The sequence below is a fragment of the Caretta caretta genome, chromosome 8 (genome assembly GCF_965140235.1).
Source record: "Caretta caretta isolate rCarCar2 chromosome 8, rCarCar1.hap1, whole genome shotgun sequence".
Classification (NCBI taxonomy): Eukaryota; Metazoa; Chordata; order Testudines; family Cheloniidae; genus Caretta; species Caretta caretta.
In genome coordinates, this window is record NC_134213.1 from 18614797 (window position 1) to 18637926 (window position 23130).

At 42.7% G+C, this 23130-nt stretch overlaps 1 protein-coding gene across 3 annotated transcripts in view; it reads right to left on the reverse strand.

Moving 5' to 3' along the window:
* PPP2R2B (protein phosphatase 2 regulatory subunit Bbeta) overlaps window positions 1–23130 on the reverse strand; it is a 262068-nt gene that overhangs the window by 21280 nt on the left and 217658 nt on the right. For all 3 annotated transcript variants that reach the window (XM_048861014.2, XM_048861015.2, XM_048861016.2), the window contains 2 exons: window positions 10494–10671; window positions 1982–2146 (listed from right to left, as the gene is read on the reverse strand). In XM_048861014.2, coding sequence (XP_048716971.1) covers window positions 1982–2146; window positions 10494–10671 — 343 coding nt within the window. The remainder of the gene's footprint in view (window positions 1–1981; window positions 2147–10493; window positions 10672–23130) is intronic.

Genomic DNA, 23130 nt, shown 5'->3' on the forward strand with positions numbered 1-23130 from the left:
AATGTGTATACTGATTCATTTGTAAAAAAATGATTCACTCACACAAACTATTCATTGAACAATACTGAATTACGAACAAACTCCTAACCGTTTCATAGACTTTAAGGCCAGAAGGGACCATCATGACCACCTAGTCGGACCTCTTGCACATCACAGTCACAACTTATTTGTAAATAAACAATGAACAGAGAACCAGCATCAATTAGCTGGATACATTATCAGCAATTAATAATTCCACGAGCTCTGCTGAGGTGAAATCTGAAATTAGAGAAAAAGATGTGATATAAGAACATAAGAATGGCCATACTGGGTCAGACCAAAGGTCCATCTAGACCAGTATCCAGTCTTCTGACAGTGGCCAGTGCCAGGTGCTGCAGAGGAATGAATGGAACAGGAAATCATCAAGTCATCCATTCCCTGTCACTCATTCCCAGCAAACAGAGGCTAGGGACACCATCCCTGCCCATCCTGGCTAAGTCATTGATGCACCTATCCTCCATGAATGTATCTAGTTCTTTTTTGAACCCTGTTATAGTCTTGGCCTTCAAAACATCCTCTGACAAAGAGTTCAACAGGTTCACTGTGTGTTGTGTGAAGAAATACTTCCGTTTGTTTGTTTGTATAAACTCTCACGTTCCAGGGCATAACCAACCATTAACTTGTGGGGGGTTAGGAACAAATTTCCCATGTGATCTGCTTATTCCAAATTGTCCACTCCAGGGTTTGTTTTTCTTGTTGTTGTTTTGCACCTTCTTCTGTGACAGCACACTGGCCTCATTGGACAAGAGGTCTGAACTAGAGGAGGATGAGTAACAGATTTTTGGTTAATTGGCAATTTCAAAAAGTCTAAAAAAATTCATTTTGGGTTGGACGAACATTTTGTTTTGATAAAATCAAAATGTTTTGTTTGGATTCTGACCATTTTTAAATGCCACTGAATTTTTAGAAACAAAATATTTTAGAAACAAAAGTAATTTCAAACTGAAAAAAAAAAAAGGAAACATTTTGATTTTTTTTGGTACTTTTCCCAAAAAGAAAAATTCAGTGAAACTGATATGAATTAACAAAATGTTTCAATGCTGCCAAATCTGCATTTTGTGCTGGAAAAAGATTTGGTCAAATTTTTTTTGTCCAGCTCTCATCTGAACCAGTATAGCAATTTCTATGTTCCCAGATATATGGGATTGATAAACATTGCACCCTAGGGGGTCTCAATGCAATAAATCTGATGCTGTACTGTCAAAGCAGCACAAATAATTTTTTACATCCTACCATCTGTTCCCTCACTACTCCCAAAGTCTGCAGCACTGGGTTCCAGCGAGGGGGCCTTCTTGCTTGCAGAGCTGCTAAAGATATGCATGATGCTGGAGCAAGATAGTGCAGGCCTGGAGAAAGATGTGGATTTTGTTCCCTCTGGTTTAGACATTCGTTTCATATCAACCACAGCAAAAACCAAGACATCACTACTGAGGGAAGGGAAGGGACGAGTAAATGACCTCACCACATCTCTACGAAGACCAGAAAGACCCAATGAAATGATCATTCTTGACTTTATCCTATGAAAAGCAGTTTTGAGAAATACCACAGTGGGAAGCGATATGACCTGAAGCCCGTGTGTGAACACGCAGACTGGAATCTGAATTTTCAAATGGCACCTAGTTTTATAGCAAGCTGAAACAGACCCCTCAGATGCAAACACTCCAGAACTTTGGGGAGTTTGAAGGTTGGACATCAGACTGAATTTTGAGCCTAATTTTAAGCAAAACCATCCCATTCGCATTTAACCGCATTTTTTATTTCTTTAATTGGGTTTTTGGGGGCTTTTTTAGCTAGCATTTAGTGACCTGGTGCCACTGAGCCCTAGGTCTGGTAGAAATGAGATCCTACAATCAGAGTTCTCCTTCCTTTATTTACTCTCTCCCCCCCTCCACCACAAAACACCCCTATGTCACAATTCTGGTGAAGTGCTGGAAGTACTCACATTTGGAGTGTCGGTCACAAAGGGCAGATGCCCGCATGTCACATAGCCTTATTGTCCCTTTGCTGCTACTGTACACAAAGGTGTTGCAGTGGTGTGGATGGAATTCTGCCGCAGTGATCACCTCCGTTAGCTCCTCCATGTTGGCTGGCTTTATATCTACGATATCTGAAACAGGCAAGTCAAGGAAAAACAAACAGCAGGAGCCAGTGCTGTTAACATGCAGCCCTGTGGTTATTAATAATTCTGGCTTTCTTTATTATGCATCGTTTAACTGGGGCACTTTGTTTTTGACAGCAAGTATGAAGACAGGGTTCAAATCTCTGCTGTTTTAATCCTGAGTGATAAAGTTCTGCACCAGGAACTCTCAGCAAAGCCTTGTATGCTAGCTCTAGAAGGGATTTTCTGTTCTCTTTTTCTATATTTCTGAGTGGCTGTGGTTCCATGTTAGATTATATGTAAATAAGCAGCTCTTGGGCGCTATGCTAATATACACTTCATCATCTGAGGATCACAATGGCATCATTATCCATTTTACAGATGGGAAAACTGAGGTTCAGAGAAGTGAAGTGACTTGCATAAGGCCTCACAGTGAGTGACAGGTCTACAGTAATCTGTCTACAGCAGTGGTTCTCAACCAGGAGTATGCGTACCCCGGGGGTTTACAGAGGTTTTCCAGGGGGTACATCAACTCATCTAGATATTTGCCTTTTTACAACAGGCTACATAAAAAGCACTAGTGAAGTCAGTAACAAGAAAAAATTCCATATAGACAATGACTTGTTTATACTGCACTATATACTATACATTGAAATGTAAGTACAATATTTGCATTCCAATTGATTTATTTTATAATTATATGGTAAAAATGAGAAAATAAGCAATTTTTCAGTAATAGTGTGCTGTGACACTTTTGTATTTTTATGTCTAATTTTGTAAGCAAGTAGTTTTTAGACGAGGTGAAACTTGGGGGGAACTCAAGAAAAATCAGAGTCCTGAAAGGGGTTCAGTAATCTAGAAAGGTTGAGAGCCACTAGTTCGCAGCATTGATCTAACCAGTAAAATATACTCCCTTTCTCTAAGCAGATTCAGCCAGGCAAGTAGTATCTTGGCTGCTTTGATCACTACAATAACTTCCTTATTTCTTTACCACTTGGCAAATATTTTCTTTTAGCATGTGTTTGTTCTGTGCTGTATTGTACCACATATTGTACCTGCTCATGGCCTTAGAATTTAAGCTGTTTAGGGCCAGGACAATATTTGTCCAGAACATTTTAGCACTACGTACCCTTGATGTTGAGTATAAATTACATAATAATAAGGGATCAAGAATACCAGTCCATACATTCCCACTCCTCTTACACATATTCAGAATGCAGTGAGATACTGCTTCCCAAAAGCACTGCTCTCAAGAGATACATGCTGCTACTGGGAATAAAACAGATCAAGAACTAAGGCTGGATTTTCAAACAGCCTTAAGGAGTTAGATGCACAAATCCCTTTGCATTCAATGCAAGTTAGGCATCTCACTCCCTTATACTCCTTTAAAAAGCTCAGCCTATATTTGCTATCTTTAGTGTGAATCTGGCTTTGACGGACATTGCTTTTCACTTCTCACTATTTGAATGAGGTCAATGTGAACATGCAGACTGAAAGAAACTAATGAACTAAAGAGAAATTTGTCTTTTGTTACTTTATCTATTTATCTAGAGACTGTAGCTGCTTGTGACACACGCTGTAGTGCCCTCTTTGTTCAAAAAAACTGCAAGACTCGACTCTGGCAAATTTGTCATGGGGCAGAATAAACAGCTCTTATTACAGTTGCTGGAAAAAGAAAATAACCCCATGTGATGTAACAATGCAAGAAAAACAAAACATGATGAACAGAAAACGATTGCTCTTACAGGAAGATTTTTCATTTTAAGAAGGTTCTGCAAGTTTAGACTTAGTAAAATCCTGGACTAAAATTAAATCATCCTGACATTCAACTTGAGCTTGAAATATCTGTAGTCAGACACACCAGATGGAGGGAGTCAGAAAGGAACCACGTCAATCACAAAGAGCCTCCTAGTGGTACAGATGAGCCTTTGATGATTGTCTCTATCAATCCGGGCCTGACACTGACTTAGTGGTCACTGGTGGCAAGCGGCTTTAGATTTCACAGTCCAATCAAAATACCCAGCATGGGACAATTTACTGACTGTGCGGGGTGGGGTGGGGGGGAGAGGGGGATTGCACCATTACTTTCATCACCCCATGGAAAGCAAATTAAGGTCCTGCTGTTAACAGTAATTTCCAGAGAGAGGGGGAAAAAATCAGATGTGAACTGCACAGGCCTGTGGGGATAGCTTCAAAACCTGACTGCAAGAAAAGCCCTTTCCTCAGTGCAGCATGGTGGGTGGGAGGGTTTAAAGAGAGGACATTTTTCCCTTTGGGGAAAAAAATGGGTGAATGTAGTGCTCCGAGACAGGAAGGGCCAATAGCACTGGCTATAACCAGGTATATATCAGTCAGGTACTCTGCCATCCAACCTCAGCTCTGCCAATGCACTTCAGTACTAATCTGTAAATGTTCTGCTGTTAGACACTTTTGGAATAAAGAATGGTCTTGAGGTTAAAGTACAAACTAGGAACCAAGAGGGATCTCAGCTCAGCTACAGATTTTCTATGTTACTATTATTTGCGTTTCAGTAGAATAGGGATGTCACCTTCTCTCTCTGTGTCTCAGTCTCCTCCCCTGTGAAATCAGAATATTTTGCTCTTTGTCAACTACTTTTCATGTACAAAGTGCTTTATATGAAGGCAAATATTAGTATTTCCACTGTACAGATGGGGCAGCTGAGGCAGAGACCGGCAAACTGACTTGCATATGGTCATGCTGCAGTTCAGTGACAGACCGGAACTATAACACCAGCCAGTGCCCTATACCCTGGATTGCACAAGGGGACTGTAATACTTAGTGTCCTCATTGGCTTCAGTGAGGTTAGATTTCTTAACGTTTGTGAAGCACCACGATAGTCCAAGATGAAAACTGATCTAGAAATACATGGTATCATATTTCTGAACCCTTTTGCAGCTTTGCCAACATCCTTCAGTTCTGATCTCCAACAACCCTTGCTATTACAGCCCTGGTCCCTGCTAAGCAGTGCCTTCAAATCATGTCAAATTGCACAATGGCTTTGTGATGTGCACAAAATCAGAACTGGAATGAGACCCCCCCCCCCCAAAAAAAAAAAAACCCAAAAATCTCATTTTCACTTATGATTTAAGTAGGATTTGAGCTTAGGTCTCTAGTGGTGACAAGCTAGCATGTTAATTCTGTGCATGCTGTTATCTCCAGGGATTTTTAGGCCTTATTAAACTGCACTGTACTTCGTGAAACAGTACATGGTGCATCACTAAGTCTGCTTTTTTAAACTAACTAAACAATTTCTCTGTTTTTTTAAGAATATACAGCAACTGAGTTTTGAGACTGGCAGTTGTTGGAGCAGCTCCAAAAACAATTGTTATTAAGAGGCCAGCAATGCTAAAAACCAATTTAAAATGCGGAGGGCCCAACTGAAGTCAATGGGGTTGTGTTAGTAACTGAGAGAAGAGTTTGGCCCTGGAAATCCGCTGGCAAATTAAACTTTGCAGAGTAGTGTAATGGAATAAGAGGACTAGCACAACCAAAGATCTCAGATTGCTCCAGATCAAATGGAAAACCCAATATTGGGTTGCCAGAATGCATCACAGGGTTTGGGGTGGAGGGTCTGGTTGGGTTGAGCTCCTTCCTCAGGGCATTCCAACCTGGTGTACATGACGGTCTCCTGCAGGAGAGGCATTGCATCTGGGGGTGTCTCTAGGTTGTAACAGGCCATTAAAGTTTACAAATGGGTCCTGATCCCAGGAAGGTTGAGAACTGCCGCTCTAGGGGGCTAACTTTAGATAAGTAAAAAGCCAACCCCATGTGTTATATACAAGATAAAAAGAAAAGCAGTTAAAAAGCCAGTTCCAAGATTGAGCAGATTCCATGACAGTAACGCATGATTTCGAACTGAGGTAACAAGGAGACATCAATAGCACTCCATAATCTACTAGTCACCCATTGACATTCTTTTCTCACAATAATGGCTGTTTGATTAAATGGAAATTGTAGTGAAAAATCTGTTTTCATCTAAATTTGGGGGGAGAGGGAGGTAGAAAAACTGAAATCTGGAAATTTTTTTGTTTTCCAGTGAAAACCTGAAATATTTTTAATGAAAACTAAAATTTTGATTTTATTGAGGTTTTTACCCAGGGGAAAATAATAATTTACCCACCAACCTTACAATTTACTAAATTATCATCTTTTTCTTTCCTGAGAAGTAAAACCCCAAAAAAATCTTTATTCACCCAATCCTAAAGTGCTGCTGGTTTGTCTCATCTCACCACGTGACTCTTACTATAACCTGTAAGATTATTCCCACCACACTAGTTCCTCTGCACAGTGGGAATTTTTATGCAATGTTTTGATGCATTATTCTCGTCTCTCTTGAAACCTCTGCATAATTTTCCCAGATGGTAATAGAAGTCTTGTTCCAAAGGCAATGGCTTTATCTCCATTTCTTCCTCAGTGTGGATGACCACAGCTAAGCAGGCTATCCTCAGTGTGGGAGACCTAAGTTTCTGGGGAGTCTTTTGCTTTGGCCAGTGCCTCTCAAGGAGGCCTTGTAGATGATGTGCTTTGGGCTTGGTGAGGTGGCCATGAGTATCACTTACTAGGTCCAATGGAGATGTGCTCAATGGCTTGTGAAGCCATGAAAGAACCCACCTGCCTGCCCTAAAGGCCCAAGAAGGAGGAAGGATATTCAAGGAAAATTCTATTCATTTCCAGAGCTCAAGTATCAGGCATGCCCAGGATATATAGAGCGTCATTTTTACGGAGCCACTTTCTTGATTACCAGTGCCCTTCAAAGATAGGTTTCAAAAGATAACAGATCTGTGCGCTAAAGACCATATGAAACTAGAGGATGGAGCATTCACCAGGGAAAAAAACCATTGTGGAATGAATAAATGTGGGATCCTTAAGACTATCTTACCAGCTTTCAATTAGGGTTTAAGAATGGGAAGGGAAAACGACAGGCATGCTCAGATATCTGAGCATCACCAAAACCATCACCAAAACCAAACAATAAAATGAAAAAACCCAACTGCAGAAATTTCTACTTTTTTCCTAAACAAAGAATCATTGTAACTGCTTTTCTCTGCCCTTCTAGATGTGTCCGCTCCATGACTAAGCACTACCCCTGGAGCTGACTTCAGAAATAAGGATGTGTGGCATCCAAAGCACTGATCAGGAAGAATTCTAGGAAGCTGCTTTCAGGGGATGTGTCATATGCTGCCATGTGGTACTAATGACTCACTGACATCTCAGAAGGACTGCTTCATTTATGAAATACCAGTTCAGCACAGATCAGTGAATGCAATCCCCCTGGCAGAATGCACTGGAATTCAGCACAGAACAACAAGTCTCCTGCTACAGTCCTGCCAGTAAATTTCCCAGGGAACTTTTTCTGGATGGATCAGAGACCTGTGGATAGTTAAGAGAATGAACACATCAACTGCAACAAGAAAGATGGGATAATGGTGGAGAAGAGAGCAAGGCATCCAGGCTGCCAATCAATCACCTGCATTATCCAAATTTATTTGGATCTCCAGCTGTAAACAGAAGCAATGATCTCTGGATATGACAACAGTCCATTATCCAAAGGACTAACCTTCCCCTTGCTGGTCTGAACTGCTGCTTCTATGATGGAGCCATAATCCTATAGACTGTGATCCGGTCAGACTTACTAAGCTGAGCAGAATGCCAAGGAAAACTCAGATGGCTACAAGAATTATTAGTGGGGATACATCAAGGGGCACTCTCTTCTCTTGGTCAGGACTGTACCAATGCCCAAGCATGGTACTAAGGAGCAATTTGCTGCTGGAGATACCTTGTCTGAATAAGATGTACCACTGAGGTCCTGGTGAGTTGTATCAATTAAAATTCTCATGGCACTTTAGGAACAGTAGAGTATCAGCATTGGTATCTTGGCTAAATTTGGCTGGGACAACTACATTCTGTCCATCTGAATTCTCTGTAGTTTCAACTGAATATGGCACTTGGCACTTTCTGTTCTAAACCATAATATACAGTTGCTGCACACAGGTCAAACACAAGCACTTTCCACCCCAGAGTGGCTGAATTTCAGTGATTGCCAAAATGATCCCCAGCTGGTAAAGTCTGCTGTGTGCTTTGGGGATTTCTCAGTGGAAAGCACTACATAAGTATCAGTGATTATCACCATCCCTGTTGTTATTATTTCTGATGTGACTGCTATAGGGGTGACTGGCACGGTCTCATTTGTGTGTCTGCAACTGGCAACCTGTCACACACTACAGTTTATAATGAAAACTACACTATTAATATTTCCTCTCCTTATTTCCCCCAAGGCATCGGTCTTCTAAATCACCTCAGGAAACTCCCCTCCCCCACTTACACCCTGCAGGCAAAATTCAACATGTCACCCAAACTGGAAAGCAGCAGCTTGTAATGATGCCCAGCTGAGCTGTGTTCAAACTTATGGCTCTTGGAATCAGACAAAAAAGTGTGGTGGTTTAAAATTGGAGAGGAGAGATTGAGACCTTCTCAGTGCCAGCATTCTAGCTGCTATGGAAACATTTTGCATCCCCAGCAAGAACAACAGAAATAAAAAGAAAAAGGAGGTCTTGGCACTTACATTTACATACTGTCCAGACTGACACACACAAACTGTAACTAACACAGCACCAATAATAGTTGGTATTTAGGTAACACCTTTTATCTGAAGATCTCAGAGCACTTTACAGACACTGAAGACCAACAATGGCCTCCAGACACTTAGGGCAGGGCTACACTTAAAAGCTGCAGCGGCACAGCTGTAGTGCTTCACTGAAGATGGTACTGCACCCCCGGGTGAGCTTCTCCCATCAGCGTAGTTAATCCACCTCTGCAAGAGGCAGTGGCTAAGTTGACAGGAGAAGCCCTCCCATCCCCACAGCACTATCTACACCAGATGTTAGGTCAGTATAACTGTTTCACTCAGGGGTGTGCATTTTTCACACCTCGGAGCGACATAGTTATACTAACATAAGTTTGTAGTGTAGACCTGACCTGAGTAAACTCTGCACCCACCACACATGTGGGACCAGATGGATGTAACAATAAAGAAGCTGCATTACCTTCTCTTACCACTAGAACTGATGCATACCAGCACAGGGCACCGAGTGAGAGAAGCCAGCACGACTGCTTTCCTGCCGGTAGAAAAAGTTGTCAACACTCTCTGAGCAGTGGGCGTGGTTCAGGTGTCCTCCTGTGGATCCCTTGCTTTGACCCTGTGACCTGGACCCCGCTCCTTCCTTTTCATTTGTTTTCCCTTTTGATCTGATGATGCCTGGGTTGTGGCTCCTACCTCACCTGATGGGAGGGCCTTTCATTGCTTTGAAGAGCTCCACACCATCATCCTAGTTATTAGATAGGCCACCCCTTTTTACTCTGGGGCTCTCTGCTCAGTGTTCAGTATTTTTGTCCCCCCACTCCTAGCCTTACCCCTTTGTTTACTTTCTCCCCTGTAATTGTCCTCTGCATCTCTGTGGCCCCTTCCCTCTCCCCATAAGGGAAATGCCATTGTACTTTCAGGGTCCCCTACAGAGGTCAAGTAGGTTCACCCTTTTCACCAGTACCAAATTCACTTCAGAAAAAAGACAGCTGCTGCTTTCATGTCACGTCTAAGCCAGAGAACCAGACTGACCCTATGCTAGTGTGCAATACAGACAAACCTTAGATGTACATATTCTATAGGGCCAAGCCCTGAGATCGTCACTCAGTTTATACATGGATAGCACTCCCACAGAAGCAAGGCTGCCTTTGGAATTCTCTCTCCGTGGAGGAGTCTCAGAATACAAGTCTAGCAATATTCGTGGTACACATTGCAGGATACGGTGTATTCCATTTAGGTGTTCATTAACAGTTTGTTGTGTTCCTGCTTTACACTTTAATCTCTGTATGAAAAAACCTACTGACATAGGGTAACTGAATGGGATAATCTGCAATAATAAAAACAGAATTAAAATAATAATAATTATTATTAACATCCTGTTGTAAAGCAAATCAGAATGGGCTAAATTCTGAAGACCTCGCTCAGTTCTTATTCAGACCTTCCTTAGGCAAAACTTCCATGGGCTTCATTGGGAATTTTGCCTGAATAAGGAATGAACAAAACCTGCATAAGGACCTCAGCATCTGACTGACTGTGTATACACAATCATGCACAAATAACAAGATATTTGTCTAATGGTTAAAGAAGAGAAAACCTAATTCAAATATAAGAAGGATTTATAGACAATGAAAAAGAAACCCTCCAAAAGATGTAAACTCAAGGTTCAGATGAGCTCATTCTTCTCAAGTCTGGGTTCTGTAAGACCATTTCCTGATTGGACAATAACTCCAGCCGGATTTATGAATCAAAGGATACTAAAACTTTGATTGGTTATTTCAAAGTTCCATAAGTTTATCCTCAGGTCATCAGCTGACATGTAGGTTTCATAGTCACTGTTTACAGATATGGAGTTGATGTGATATGTGTGCGCATTGGCAAATACTCTTCGGGGAGTGGCCTCCACCATTAGATCCATGGGCCTAAGTACAGGGACCTGGCAAGAGAAGGAACAAAAGCAAGGCATTAGAAGAACAAAATAGTTTCATCATTAAAAGCTATCTCATTGCAACTTCCAGATCAGTACATTTGGCTAATATTCAAACAATCTCACCTACAGCTGAGTTAATCCAGGGCACCATACATTTATGGGGAGACCGGATTGTTCAATGACATGAATTAGTTTTTGCCTCTAGAATTTAATCTGATCTAGATCAGGGCTGTCTGATAGTTCCCATCTGGTGGTTGGTTGGTGTTTTGTATGAAACACGTTGGTGGTCTCAGCCCAGTTCTTAATGGACAATTGTGTGCATCACATAAACCACCATTTCAGCTGGCACTAACTGGCACTCTTGTGTTATCTTTAGTCCCCAGGGATTTAATCCTGCCCTTTTCACTAACACAAATTCATTTAAGCCCCTCATCCCTCACAATTTTATACATTAATATATGCACTAGAAAGACTGAACAGTAGGAAAAACAGATGTAGAAATACCTTATATAAGGTATTGTTCTGGTTAGGTTTGAGCACAGCACTGAAAGGCAGGTACTCAACTTCTAATCCCCACTCTGGCAATGATTCCCTCTTTGGCCTTTGTCATTTAACCTTCTGCCTCAGTTTCCCCATTTGAAAAATGGAGATATTAATACTTACTAATTCACAGGGTTGTTGTGATGATTAATGAATGTTTTGAACACCTAAAGTCTAGCATAACTGCTAAATTGTTGGGGTGGTTTTTTTTTTTTTTTTTTTTTAAAGAAAATTGTATCTAAATGTAGCACTCTGAACAACATAATTAAGGCTGAATCCACATGGATGGACTCCTGCACTGCATTTCTGTGCTGGCACAGGGGCCCATCTGTACAGATGTATTTACAGGCTCAGACCTCCCAATATTAATACTTCCTTCCAAACTACAGCTAGATTGCTGCTAAAGCCAGGCGCTTATTCTTATTGCAAAATGCAAATACACAGAAAAGCAAAAAATGAAAATATCTACAGTGATTCTTTTCTATTGGTTGACTAAACCTTCCCTTCCCCCAATCAGCAATTCCTTTATTCTTTGTTATTAAAATAATACTGTTTTTTTAAAGGAAACCCATGTCAGCACAGATTCCTGCCCCTCTCCCCACTTTATGGTAAAACAATGGAATTGGGAGATGGGAGGAGAGAGAAAAATAGAAAAGAACATTGGAGCAGATGGGGAAAAAACTAACTGATCTACTTTTACTTGTATATTTATTAACCATAACCCTTGTAAGCCATCAGTGGATGAATAGATACAGTCAAAAACTGTGTACGCAAAGGAGGACATAAGTAATATATTTAGACATAACACTCTTAAGGCAACTTAATACAATAGAAAGGTGTCAGTCTATGCTTCCTTTTGCCAATAACCCATTCCCTCAAGCTACTTCATTACTGTGTGTATTATCTGTATGCTGCCCAAAGAGATTTCCCATGGCTGCTGAGGTGGGGATAGGGGTATGACAGCCAGGATCAAGTGACACTAGAACACAGGAACTGCCAGCTCAGAGCCTGAGCTTAATGTGATGAGCCTGCTTTCTAATTCAGCCTGACATATTCAATGATGCATCATTTGCTGTTGAAGGACTTTGCTCAGCCATCTGGGGACATAGTCTAGCATTTTGCCCAGAGACTGCAGGAAGCAGGCTGTCATTCAGACTGTCAGAAACATGATGTTTGCAAAAGTACAGAGTTCAGCTGTTACACCAGGCCTCTCTGGAAACAAAGAAGTAAATAAATAAATAAAAGGGTTTGGCATAAGAATTTCACTCAACACAACACTGATATGCAGTACAGCCACATCTTGACTGTCATGCCAACCCTCTCAAGCCACGCATGGGTTCCTATCCTCAAAGCCTGCAGTAATCACTGCGATACCAGCGCTGGTAGGTATAGGTCTGTTTTATATGGCAGCTTTTTTCAAATAAATCAGTTTTCTTGCACCCTGAGAGTGAAGTTAACAGTATCCTCAGCCAATAAACGTCTCAGTTTTCTAGTACAGAGCCAAATTCTTGGGACTCTACTCAGTTTTTACTCAGGGTATGTCTACACTAAAAACTTAAGTCTACCTATATGAGGTCGACTTACAGCCACCGCAGTACTTACTGTGGTGGTGCATGTCCACACTACCCTCCTTGGGTCGGGATGCAGGTCCTCACCAGGAACGCTTCCACCGGCCTAAGAGGGGCAGCGTGGGGAGCTGAGAGCCTGTTCTCTCAGCTCTGATGGTAGCTCTCTACTGGGAGCCTGGCTGCCCCCCCCACCCCTCAGCTCCCAATTCCCCAGTGGGAGTGCGGGGGAGGAGGAAGAACAGCCCAGGGCTTCTCGCCTCCCTGTTTCCTGCTGGGAGTGGGGGGAAAGCAGCCTGGGGTGTCTCAACACCGGGGAGCAGGTTCCAGCTATCTGGGCTCCTTGCCCCGGCTCCTAGCCGTGAGTGGGGTCCAGCTGCCCTGGTTCCCAGCCAGGAGTGGAATCCTGTTGCCTAGGCTCCTCACCCCAGCTCTCAGCCAGGAGCAGGGTCCAGCCGCCTGGGCTCCTTGCCCTGGCTCCCAGCCAGGAGTGCAACTGCACAGCTCTCCAGGGGCGCAGCTGGGCTCTAGCTGCCAGGCTTTCTTGTCAATTTCATGTCTTTGCTGGAGCCATGAAATTGACAAGAGCTCTAACAACTGATGCAAGTAACAGAGTATCTACACAGACACTTGTGGAGGTGAAGCTATTATGTCAGTGTGGTAGGGCATTTACATCTGCAGGAGCAAGGCTGTAGTGTAGACACTGACATAATTAGGTTGACGTAAATTGCCTCACATCGACCTAACTGTGTAGTGTAAGACCTTCAACAGGCTGTTGTCAAGGTCTTGGTGGACCATGGTAACTATTACATTTTGTGCAAGGGATACAAGATCTGACAGACAGGATGAAGGCAGTTTTTTCAGCTGTTACAACTACAAGGATCTGCATCTGAACATGCAAAGGTTTAACTGCCCATGCACATGCCATTCAAACGCACAGTTACTTGGTTTGTAGGTGCAACTGTAGGCTTCTGCTTGAGGTGAGCCAGCACTGGAACCTTGAATCTGAACCCCTTCCAAAACTGGTGCAAGATCAGTTCAGATTTGGCTCTCTGAACTCGAGCCCACCCATAAGGTTTTGCAGAAAGAGCTAAACCCCATTCAGGATGTTGATGGAGAACAGCTGGCAAGATTAGTGAGCTGAACGATCTGAAACTGAACCTAACCCTGATTCAGTCTCAGATCTACTTCCCAGCCTAGTCCTAATCTGGAGCTGGATCCAAACACTGTCTCCCTGGCCATGTCTAGTTTCTGGAGACAAAGATGGTTCACATGCATATTTCACGATGCTTAGTTGCTTCTACCATTGAAAATCTCACCCATAGTTTTTGGACTCACTGAGCCAGGGCTTTCGCTGGCATAGGGGAGTTCCCAGTGGACAATGAGGCTGCATAGCTTCCCTCCCAACAGCTACTGGCACAGGTAGTATGTCAGCTGTGGGAGGGAAGTGGCTGGAGTTTATTGCACTCCTGCTATCCGCAAATGGAATATGGGCCATATGGGACTGTTGCCAGATGGTACAAGTTACAGTGGCCCCCAGGGCATTATACTCTGGGATGGGGCAGAGAATCAGGGAATTGTAACTGGTTGTTGGTTCTCAACCTCTCCTTTTAACCTCTCCTGGGCTACTCTAGGTAAATATTGGGGAAGGGAGTCATCCTTTGCATACCACTTCTTTAGGCGCAGACACAGCTGAAGTGCTATTCTGCTCTCCTTGGGGTTCTCACAACCTGAGAATGGAGCTACCTCTCCTCCCTACACTCTCCTCCCTCCTCTGCAATGCAGCATGCAAACAAAGGAAGTGGTGTTCCTGGGGTTCCAGAAGCAGCAGAGGGAGGTGATGGCCATACTGCTTCTTCATAGCAACAGAGCTGATTCAAGCACTTCAGCTAAGAATATCACAGGGCATGGCTGTGGGAGTGTACTTTCAATTTAGAATCAAATCCACATTTTCTTCTTAATACACTGTCCTTAAGCACTCCAACCCCTAGCTACTTGGAATTTGCAGCTGAAGACATTTTGCACAATTAAATGGTAAATTTTCTCTTTCCATCATCATTTGTGTTCAAATATTTCTTTATGCCCTTTGTTATCAATGGAGGTAAAGCAAAGAAAAAGGATTCCTGGATTTTTCAAAAGTAAAAGTGGGCTGTTCGCTTTAGCGAGGAAGCAGGTGCAGAATTGAAGTCATTTGATTTGGGGAAGTCCTAGAAAAAATAATAGTAAACCACTAATCAAAGAATCACAGATGGAAAAGATCTTCTGTCTCATCCACCCCAGGGCTGATACAGGTTTGTTCTCGGCTATATATTTTCTAATACACTGTCTAGTCAAGGTTTTAAAGGTCTCAAGCAATACAGCTTCCAACAGTCCCCTTGGGAGACTGCTCTACAGTCTAACAGAGCTCCTCATTACAATTCTGCTTAACATACAACAAATGGAGAGAAATGATGGTCTAACTTAACAGCATTGCAAACTACTCTGCATTCTACAAAGGTCTGCTATGCTGAATCAGACATTGAAAAAGAGCATCAGAGTTACCAGAAACTAATGCATGAGGCAGTGAATTTGCTCAGAATTGCAGCACTTAGCAAGTGTTAAATGAAACTGGCTAATAAAATGACTGGTCACTTGGTAGCAATTAAAACTTTTGGTTTTTTTAAGCATACAGCCTTTCTGTTGGGTGGTTTAAGCAGAGCCTAACTCCTACTAGTATTGTCTTAACAATCTTGAACAATATAGAAAACTCCTAAATGCACTTCTTATTCAATTACTGAACTAACCTGGAGGGCAATATCTGGTATTATATATACAACCATTATTAAAGGGTAATTCAGTGTAACAAACCGAATCAAGTACATACAAAGGCTGTCACATAAAATAAACCAGTAACAAATTAAATTACTCTCTGTTTTTGGGAGGGAGAATGCCAGTCCTTTTTCATTTAAAAATATATATATCTTAATTTTTCTTTTAGATTTTAAAGAAAGGACCCTCCCCGCCCCGCAGCACACAGAGCTGATCAGACTCGTTTGATACCCGCACCACATTCAGTCTTTTTCTCCTTGTCTAGAGAAGGCTTCTCCTTTCCTGAGTTAATGAAGCACTAATCCTCTCTTGAGCTGTAAAATTCATTTTCGCCATGGTTCAGTGGCAGATGTGGTTCAAAAAGCATGGGAGCCAGCTTGCCGTGGCTCCTTCTCACACATCAGAATTGCATTTCTTTCTTCCAGATTCAGTCTACTATCAAAAAGATCACAGCGGAGTTAATCCAATCAGTGTAATTGTCATTGTTTTGTTAGTTCCTTCCTTCGCTCTCATCAGGTTTCTGCTGTTTTGTGTGGGTGGTATAATGACGTGCACAACATTCTACTCCACTCTTGGAGAAAGGCATAGTTTTTCCTATATTTTGTGAGGATGGACATAGCTCGACTGGAATCGCTTCCATGAGTAACATTGTATCTCTCACCCTCCCTCCTCTGCAGTGTTGCCAAAGTTTGAGTCAATAATTGGTAATCATCATCTTAAAATCTCCAGTTTTAGGAGTCACATGAATACATGAAAGCTCAAAAACCAAAATGCCTACATGTTGGCATGAAATAGCTCAGAATTCTTAAGTCAAACACATGATCAGACAACAGGTGTGGTTGGCAATACTGTGACAAAGGCCCAGAAGGGGAGAGACCAAACATTTATCCACGGAAGAAACTTAAAATGCTGCAGGATTTCTTTTTCCGGGGTAAACATCTCTCTTTCAGAATTCTTTATCTTAACCATACAACTGAGCAGATATCCAAATTATGTGGAACACAGGGAATTTTGGGGTTAAAATGCATAAGGGTGTGAACTCTGCACCGGCACAAAAAGAGCTCTGGGACCCTGAAAGAGTTAATAACCTCACTGACTGCACCTGGGAAGGGTGTGGGCCAAGTGAAGGGGATGGACTCAAAAAGAGGAGAGAGAGCAGCTCAGTGGAGAGGGGGAGACCTCTCCACTGGGGAGGATGTAGTGAGTGCCCTCTCTCTCTGTGAGGGGGGCCCGATGGAAGGCTAAGAACACTGGAAGGGCAGGTCTGCTCCTGAGGTGAACCTGAAGCCTGAGGGATGATCCGGAGCTGCTGAGGGATGACAGCCTGCCTGAAACCCTGGGAAGGTAAAGAACTGTGCCAGACCTAGACTGTGGGGTGGAGTGAGGCACAGGAGCTTGAGGACAGGTGTGAGGCCAACTCACTATAGTGGAGGCTGACCTGTGAGGGAGAGAGATTGGCCTGGTTAGCCTGACTGGGGCTGAAGTTTCAGCTGTTCTTGTATTTTTGTTGGCCTGGTTAAAACAACTCTGTGACCCTAGAAGAAATGGACTTAAACGTGACATGGCTGGAGGGCTGAGTTGTGAAAAGAGGTAGAGGACCACAGGGCTGGAGCGAGGGTCAGCAGGGGAAACTAGAGAAGACTGAGCTAATACAGCACTCAAGCTATGAGGAGGTACTCTTGTGGTGAATCCTCTCTTCTACAGAGACCAAAACAGTAGCTCAAACCTTCAGATATAAAATTTGTGGATGATACCAGAAGGCACAATACCTCTCCGGGAGGTACTGTATTGTTCCCATTTTACAGCTGGGGAAACTGAGGCAAAGAGCATTTAAGTGACTTGTGCCAAGTCAAACAGAAAGTCAGTATCTTAGCCAAGAGAAGAGCCCACTGAGTCAGTGTCAGAACCAGGAGTAGAATCGTGTCTAGCCAACCTGATCGCTTTCTTTGAAAAGGTAACAATCCTTTTGGATGGGGGGGAAGCGGTAGACATGGTATATATCTTGACTTTAGTAAAGCTTTTGGTACGGTCCCGCATGACCTTCTCATAAACAAACTAAGGAAATGCAACCTACATGGAGCTTCTCTAAGGTGGGTGCAAAACTGGTTGGAAAACTGTTCCCAGAGAATAGTTATCAGTGGTTCAGAGTCATGCTAGAAGGGCATATCAACTGGGGTCGCACAGGGATCAGTTTTGGGTCCGGTTCTGTTCAATATCTTCATCAATTATTTAGATAATGGCATAGAGAGTACACTTATAAAATTTGTGGATGATACCAAGCTGGGAGGGGTTGCAAGTGCTTTGGAGGATAGGATTAAGATTCAAAATGATCTAGATAAACTGGAGAAATGGTCTGAAATAAATAGGATGAAATTCAATAAGGACAAATGCAAAGTACTCCACTTGGAAAGGAACAATCAATTGCACACATACAAAACGGGAAATGACTACCTAGGAAGGAGTATTGTGGAAAGGGATCTGGGAGTCATTGTGGATCACAAGCTAAATATGAGTCAACAGTGTAACACTGTTGCAAAAAAAGCAAACATCATGCTGGGTTGTTTTAGCAGGAGTGTTGTAAGCAAGACACGAAAAGTAATTCTTCTGCTCTGCCCTGATTAGGCCTCAACTGGAGTATTGTGTCCAGTTCTGGGTGCCACATTTCAGGAAAGATGTGGACAAATTGGAGAAAGTCCAGAGAAGAGCAAAAAAATGACTAAAGATCTAGAAAACATGACCTAAGAGGGAAGATTGAAAAAACTGGATTTGTTTAGTCTGGAAAAGAGAAGACTGAGAGGGGACATGATAACAGTTTTCAAGTACATAAAAGGTTGCTACAAAGAGGAGGGAGGAAAACTGTTCTCGTTAATCTCTGAGGCTAGGACAAGAAGCCATGGGCTTAAATTGCAGCAAGGGTGATTCAGGTTGGACATTAGGAAAAAATTCTGAACTGTCCGGGTAGTTAAGCACTGAAATAAATTGCCTAGGGAGGTTATGGAATCTCCGTCACTGGAGATTTTTAAGAGCAGGTTAGACAAACACCTGTCAGGGATGGTCTAGATCAGTGGTCCCCAACCTTTCTGTGGGAATAGCACATTTCTATTCCCAGAAGACTGGCGGGCGTCAGAGACCCTGCCGCCGAAATGCGGCAGCGAAAAGAAGTGTCGCTGCCGAAATGCCACTGAGAAACTGCAACGCTTCTCGCGGCATTTCAGCGGGCGGTTCTCCGGTGGCCACGCTCGGTGGCGCAGTGTCCTGCGGGCGCACACAACTGTCCTGGCGGGCCACCAGTTCTCAGTTCTGCCATGAGTGCAGGGGAGTGGACTAGATGACCTCTTGAGGTGCCTTCCAGTTCTATGATTCCCCATAAAGTAATTTCAATACCCATTAGACAGGTAGTTTGCCTTGTTCCTTAAATGCATTTGGTACTGGCCAACGCTTTTCTTAAATTGGAAAGTCCTCTGTGAACTCAGTGATGCTCATGGGCTCAGATCTGCCTCTGAAATGGAAATCAATTATTTAGAAACTTTAAAACAATGGGGAGGAGCACTAGTTCCCTTATGGGAGCAAATCCAAAATGGCAATGGTGGGCTGGTGGCTTGCCTCTGGCCAATCCATTTTAACGCTATAGTGGGTGTTTGAAAAATTCAGTGGTTTGCAAAAGGCCTTCCAGTCATTGTGGCAAATTTACAAAACTGCAGGAGACCAAAAAACTGGCTGGCTCATGTGCTTTGTGTAAGCAATCTGGTGGCCTAAGTCACAAACAATGAATTGCATGGCCCATCCCATGTATTTTAAGTAAACAAAAACTTGGGCCTTACTGTAGAAAAATATGTGTACAAAGGAATAAATCACACTACTAGAGAAATCACAAAGGAAATTGCACCATCATTACACATAATATATATATTTGATATAAAGGAGCATATCTGCCACATTTGTGAGAAGTGAAATGGTTTGATGTTTCACTTCCATTCTTTTGCTATTTTCTATGGAATGAAAGACAGCCCTTACTGACAAAGAAGCCAGTGCCTCCCTGGAAACAGTCATGAATGTGAGACCGTTTCTAATTTGCTTTAGGCTGTAGTTTCAAGAGAAGACAGGGTTCACTGACACTGAACTGGGAGTCAGGAGACCTGCATTCTAGTCCCAGCTCTGTCATTGTCCTGCTGTGTGACCTTGGGCAAGTCACTTCACCTCTCTGTGCCTCTGTTTCCCTTCCTATCCATTGATTGTACGTTTACAATATAAGCTTACTATGCGTTTGTATGATGCATAGCAAAACGGGGTCCCAATTTTGTTTGGGATTTCTAAGTGCGGCGGTAATATAACACTCATGCACTGGAACATGTGACTTCTGCTTTTTATTAAATTCACAAATCTTCATGAAAAATGTCACTGCTCCTTGGTGAAGTTTGCTGAACTGGTATAAATTATGGGGTATGCTGATCACATTGGTAGATGGGTGATTTTAAAACCTTTCCCAGACATGAAAACAAGCTCTGTGTGGCTCGAAAACAACTCTCTCTCACCAACCAAAGTTGGTCTCATAGAAGCTATTTACTCACCTATTTTGTCTCTCTGATTTTAAAAGTGACAGACTTCTAAATATTCGGGTTATTTATTTACGTTGGCAGAAGGTGAGGTTCCGTTCTTAGTGACACAAGCGTCAATCTAGAGTAACTTCCTGGAAATCCTTGGAATGCAATGGGGGTAACTCTGGGTTTACACCAATAACTGTGAGCAGTATCTGGTACACCATGGTAGCCATTTAAAAAAAAAAATCAATACACAATTTAGCGACTTCATTTAGGTAGCTATTTGGCCAATGGCTACCAAACCTCCTTATCTGAGCTGAAGTAATGCAATTATTACCTGTTTTAAGTGTAAGGAAATAATGCAGCATCTCAGACACCACTGAGTATTAACTGTAATGTTCACTTCTTAGCGACACCTACTGCAGTCTACTTTGTTTGTATAATCGCGCTCACCTGTGAAGTAACCTATGATACTGAAAATAAGTCTTAGATATCAAACCATTATTTTGTTTAATAATTACATTGGATTAACTTGGATATGCGAGGGCAGCTCCCACTCAGCCAGTATTTGCTGCTAGTCCCCAAGTGAAAATCAAAAGTAAGCTTATCAACTTTAGTGGGTTTACACCTGTGTTATCACGAGCAGAATTTAGCCCATTACTACAACAGGAACCTAGCCTGCAAATTAGGGCAGAATCTGGCCCCGTGAAATTAGCAAAACTAAAGTCCCTTTTGTAATGCACGCTAAACCTAACCTGTTATTTACAGCAAAGAAAATATCATCCAGTCAAATGGGAGTCAGATAGCAGCACTAGTTCTTTGGGGCCAAACCCTGAGAGGTGCTGACCATACTCTATCAACAGCGCACCTGTGTGCATTTGGTCCTTGATTTTTATTTTGTAATTCCAAAAGGCATGTTCTGTGTGGTCAGCAGCAGAAATAGTGGGCCAACGCAGCCTGGGGATTCATATTTTGCAGACAGAATACACATCAAAAGACTATTTTCATGGCAGACTTACAATTTCACGCTCTCTCTGACTTTGTCTTATTGAGCCTTTCTCGTGAAGTGAGAAAAGATACCTTTCCGTGTGAAGATAAACTTGCTATCTAATTACCAGTCCATGTTGCTTATAATTCTGCGGGTTTCATCTGTTTTCCCGAGACATTTGCATCCCCTCTAAACATTACATTTACACTAATGCTATTTCTTGTGTCATTTATTACTTGGGATTTTTTCATGTAATCAAATGCAAGGACAGAGACGTCCTAACACATCAAATATTCTTAGGTTTGTCAGGGAGCAGAGATCCTGCACTGAATTAAACTATACTAGACTGTCCCAGGAGGATATGGGTCATGCTTAGGGAGGAGTGAGATGTTCAGCAGGCTTAGGAATTCTGCTAACGGGACAGCTACTGTGAAACTCATTCATACAGGCCACTGCAAACTCCATCAACTGAAGGTGGCCTTACTGGGCCCATTCCTTTGAGGTGTGGTGCTTTAGCAAGAAATTGATGAGAGTGAGGACCGAGGGCCCAGTGCTCTTAGGAGCTAGATGCTGGAGTGGAGGCTGCTCAGCCCCTGGCAGGATCAGGAGCGGAGTATGGAGAGCAAAACTGTACACAGCAACCTGAGAATGCACAAAAGGACAAAAATCTCTTCTTTGAAGAGCTGGCAAACCAAAGGCCAGAATGGGTGCCATGCAGTGAGCAGACCAGAACAAGGCAGTGAGCAAAGAACATTTTTGATGTCACATTGTCTTCCAATGGTGCACAGGTGGGATCTCATCATTAAATAGAAGAGGGAAATCCCTCTGCCATCATACAAAATGGGTCAAACAAACAAACAAAAAGAAATAGGAGAAAGAGGGTGAAACCAGGATATCAGCACCTGCCTCTCAATTTACAACATGCTATCAAATACTCAGACATAAGGTAACAATTTCCTAACATTTAATCTTTCATATTATGTTTAAAATAAAGGAGCCAGGAAATCTAAATGTCCATTCCTGGCTCTGCCACTGACTCACTCTGTGCTGTTGGGTAAGTCACTGCAGCTCTCTGCCTCAGTTCCCCCATCTATAAAATGGGGATGATGATTCCTACCTGCCTCACCTGGGTGCTAGGTGGATTAACTTTAATTCATGCTCTGAAGATACATTATTCTTCCGCTTAAGGATCGGAGCTGGAAGAAATTCAGATTTAGATAAAATTTTAATAGAACTTGTTCTCATTTCAAAGTGGCCACCTGAGCCTGGATGATAGATGTGAATCTTTTGATATGCTCTTTACTCGCTATCAGACGGTAGCCACAGTAGCAGTACACACAATAAAGATGGTAAAGCCGATGCTGCCGAGCAGAAGAGGGAATATGTTTGCTTTAATGAATGTGCTTAGCGCTTCTTGACAGACCTGCCAGCAGGAGTCCTGTTGAGCCTTTCAATTACCATTTCACTATAGAGAAGACTCCTGGCACACCGAATTGCTCCAGCACCAACATGCAGGCAGGTATTCAGAGCACACCCACAGTTAATGGAATCAGAACCGGCTGGGAAGAAAAAATAAAGCAATATTTCATTGTTTGCTAAGTTCCAGCCTCCTGCGATACAGCCTAATGCTCCATCGCAGCAACAGTATAATATGCCATAGGTGGGGGGGAGGAGGACGGGTGTGCGGTAGAAAGGCTAGGTAGGCAGATTGGCACACTGCTCGCATGCCCTATGCAGGCTCCAAAACCTCCCACTCTTGCTTTTAGTCTGTGTTCTCTGGAGTGCTCTCTGAACAGAGTGGAAAGGATTATTTTCTTTATGCCATTGCGGTGTTACACCTACACAGAAATATAAACCCCAACAGGGAACTGCACTGGAACCGTGCTTGGAAAAATGTGTCTCACACAGAATGAAGCTACTATCCCCATGCCCTTTGGGCAAGGTACCACCAGCACCACTATCCTGATGGCTCCAGCTGAGCGAATGTTTCTAATGAGTGAGGTTTAATGCAGTTAGAGTGCCAGCC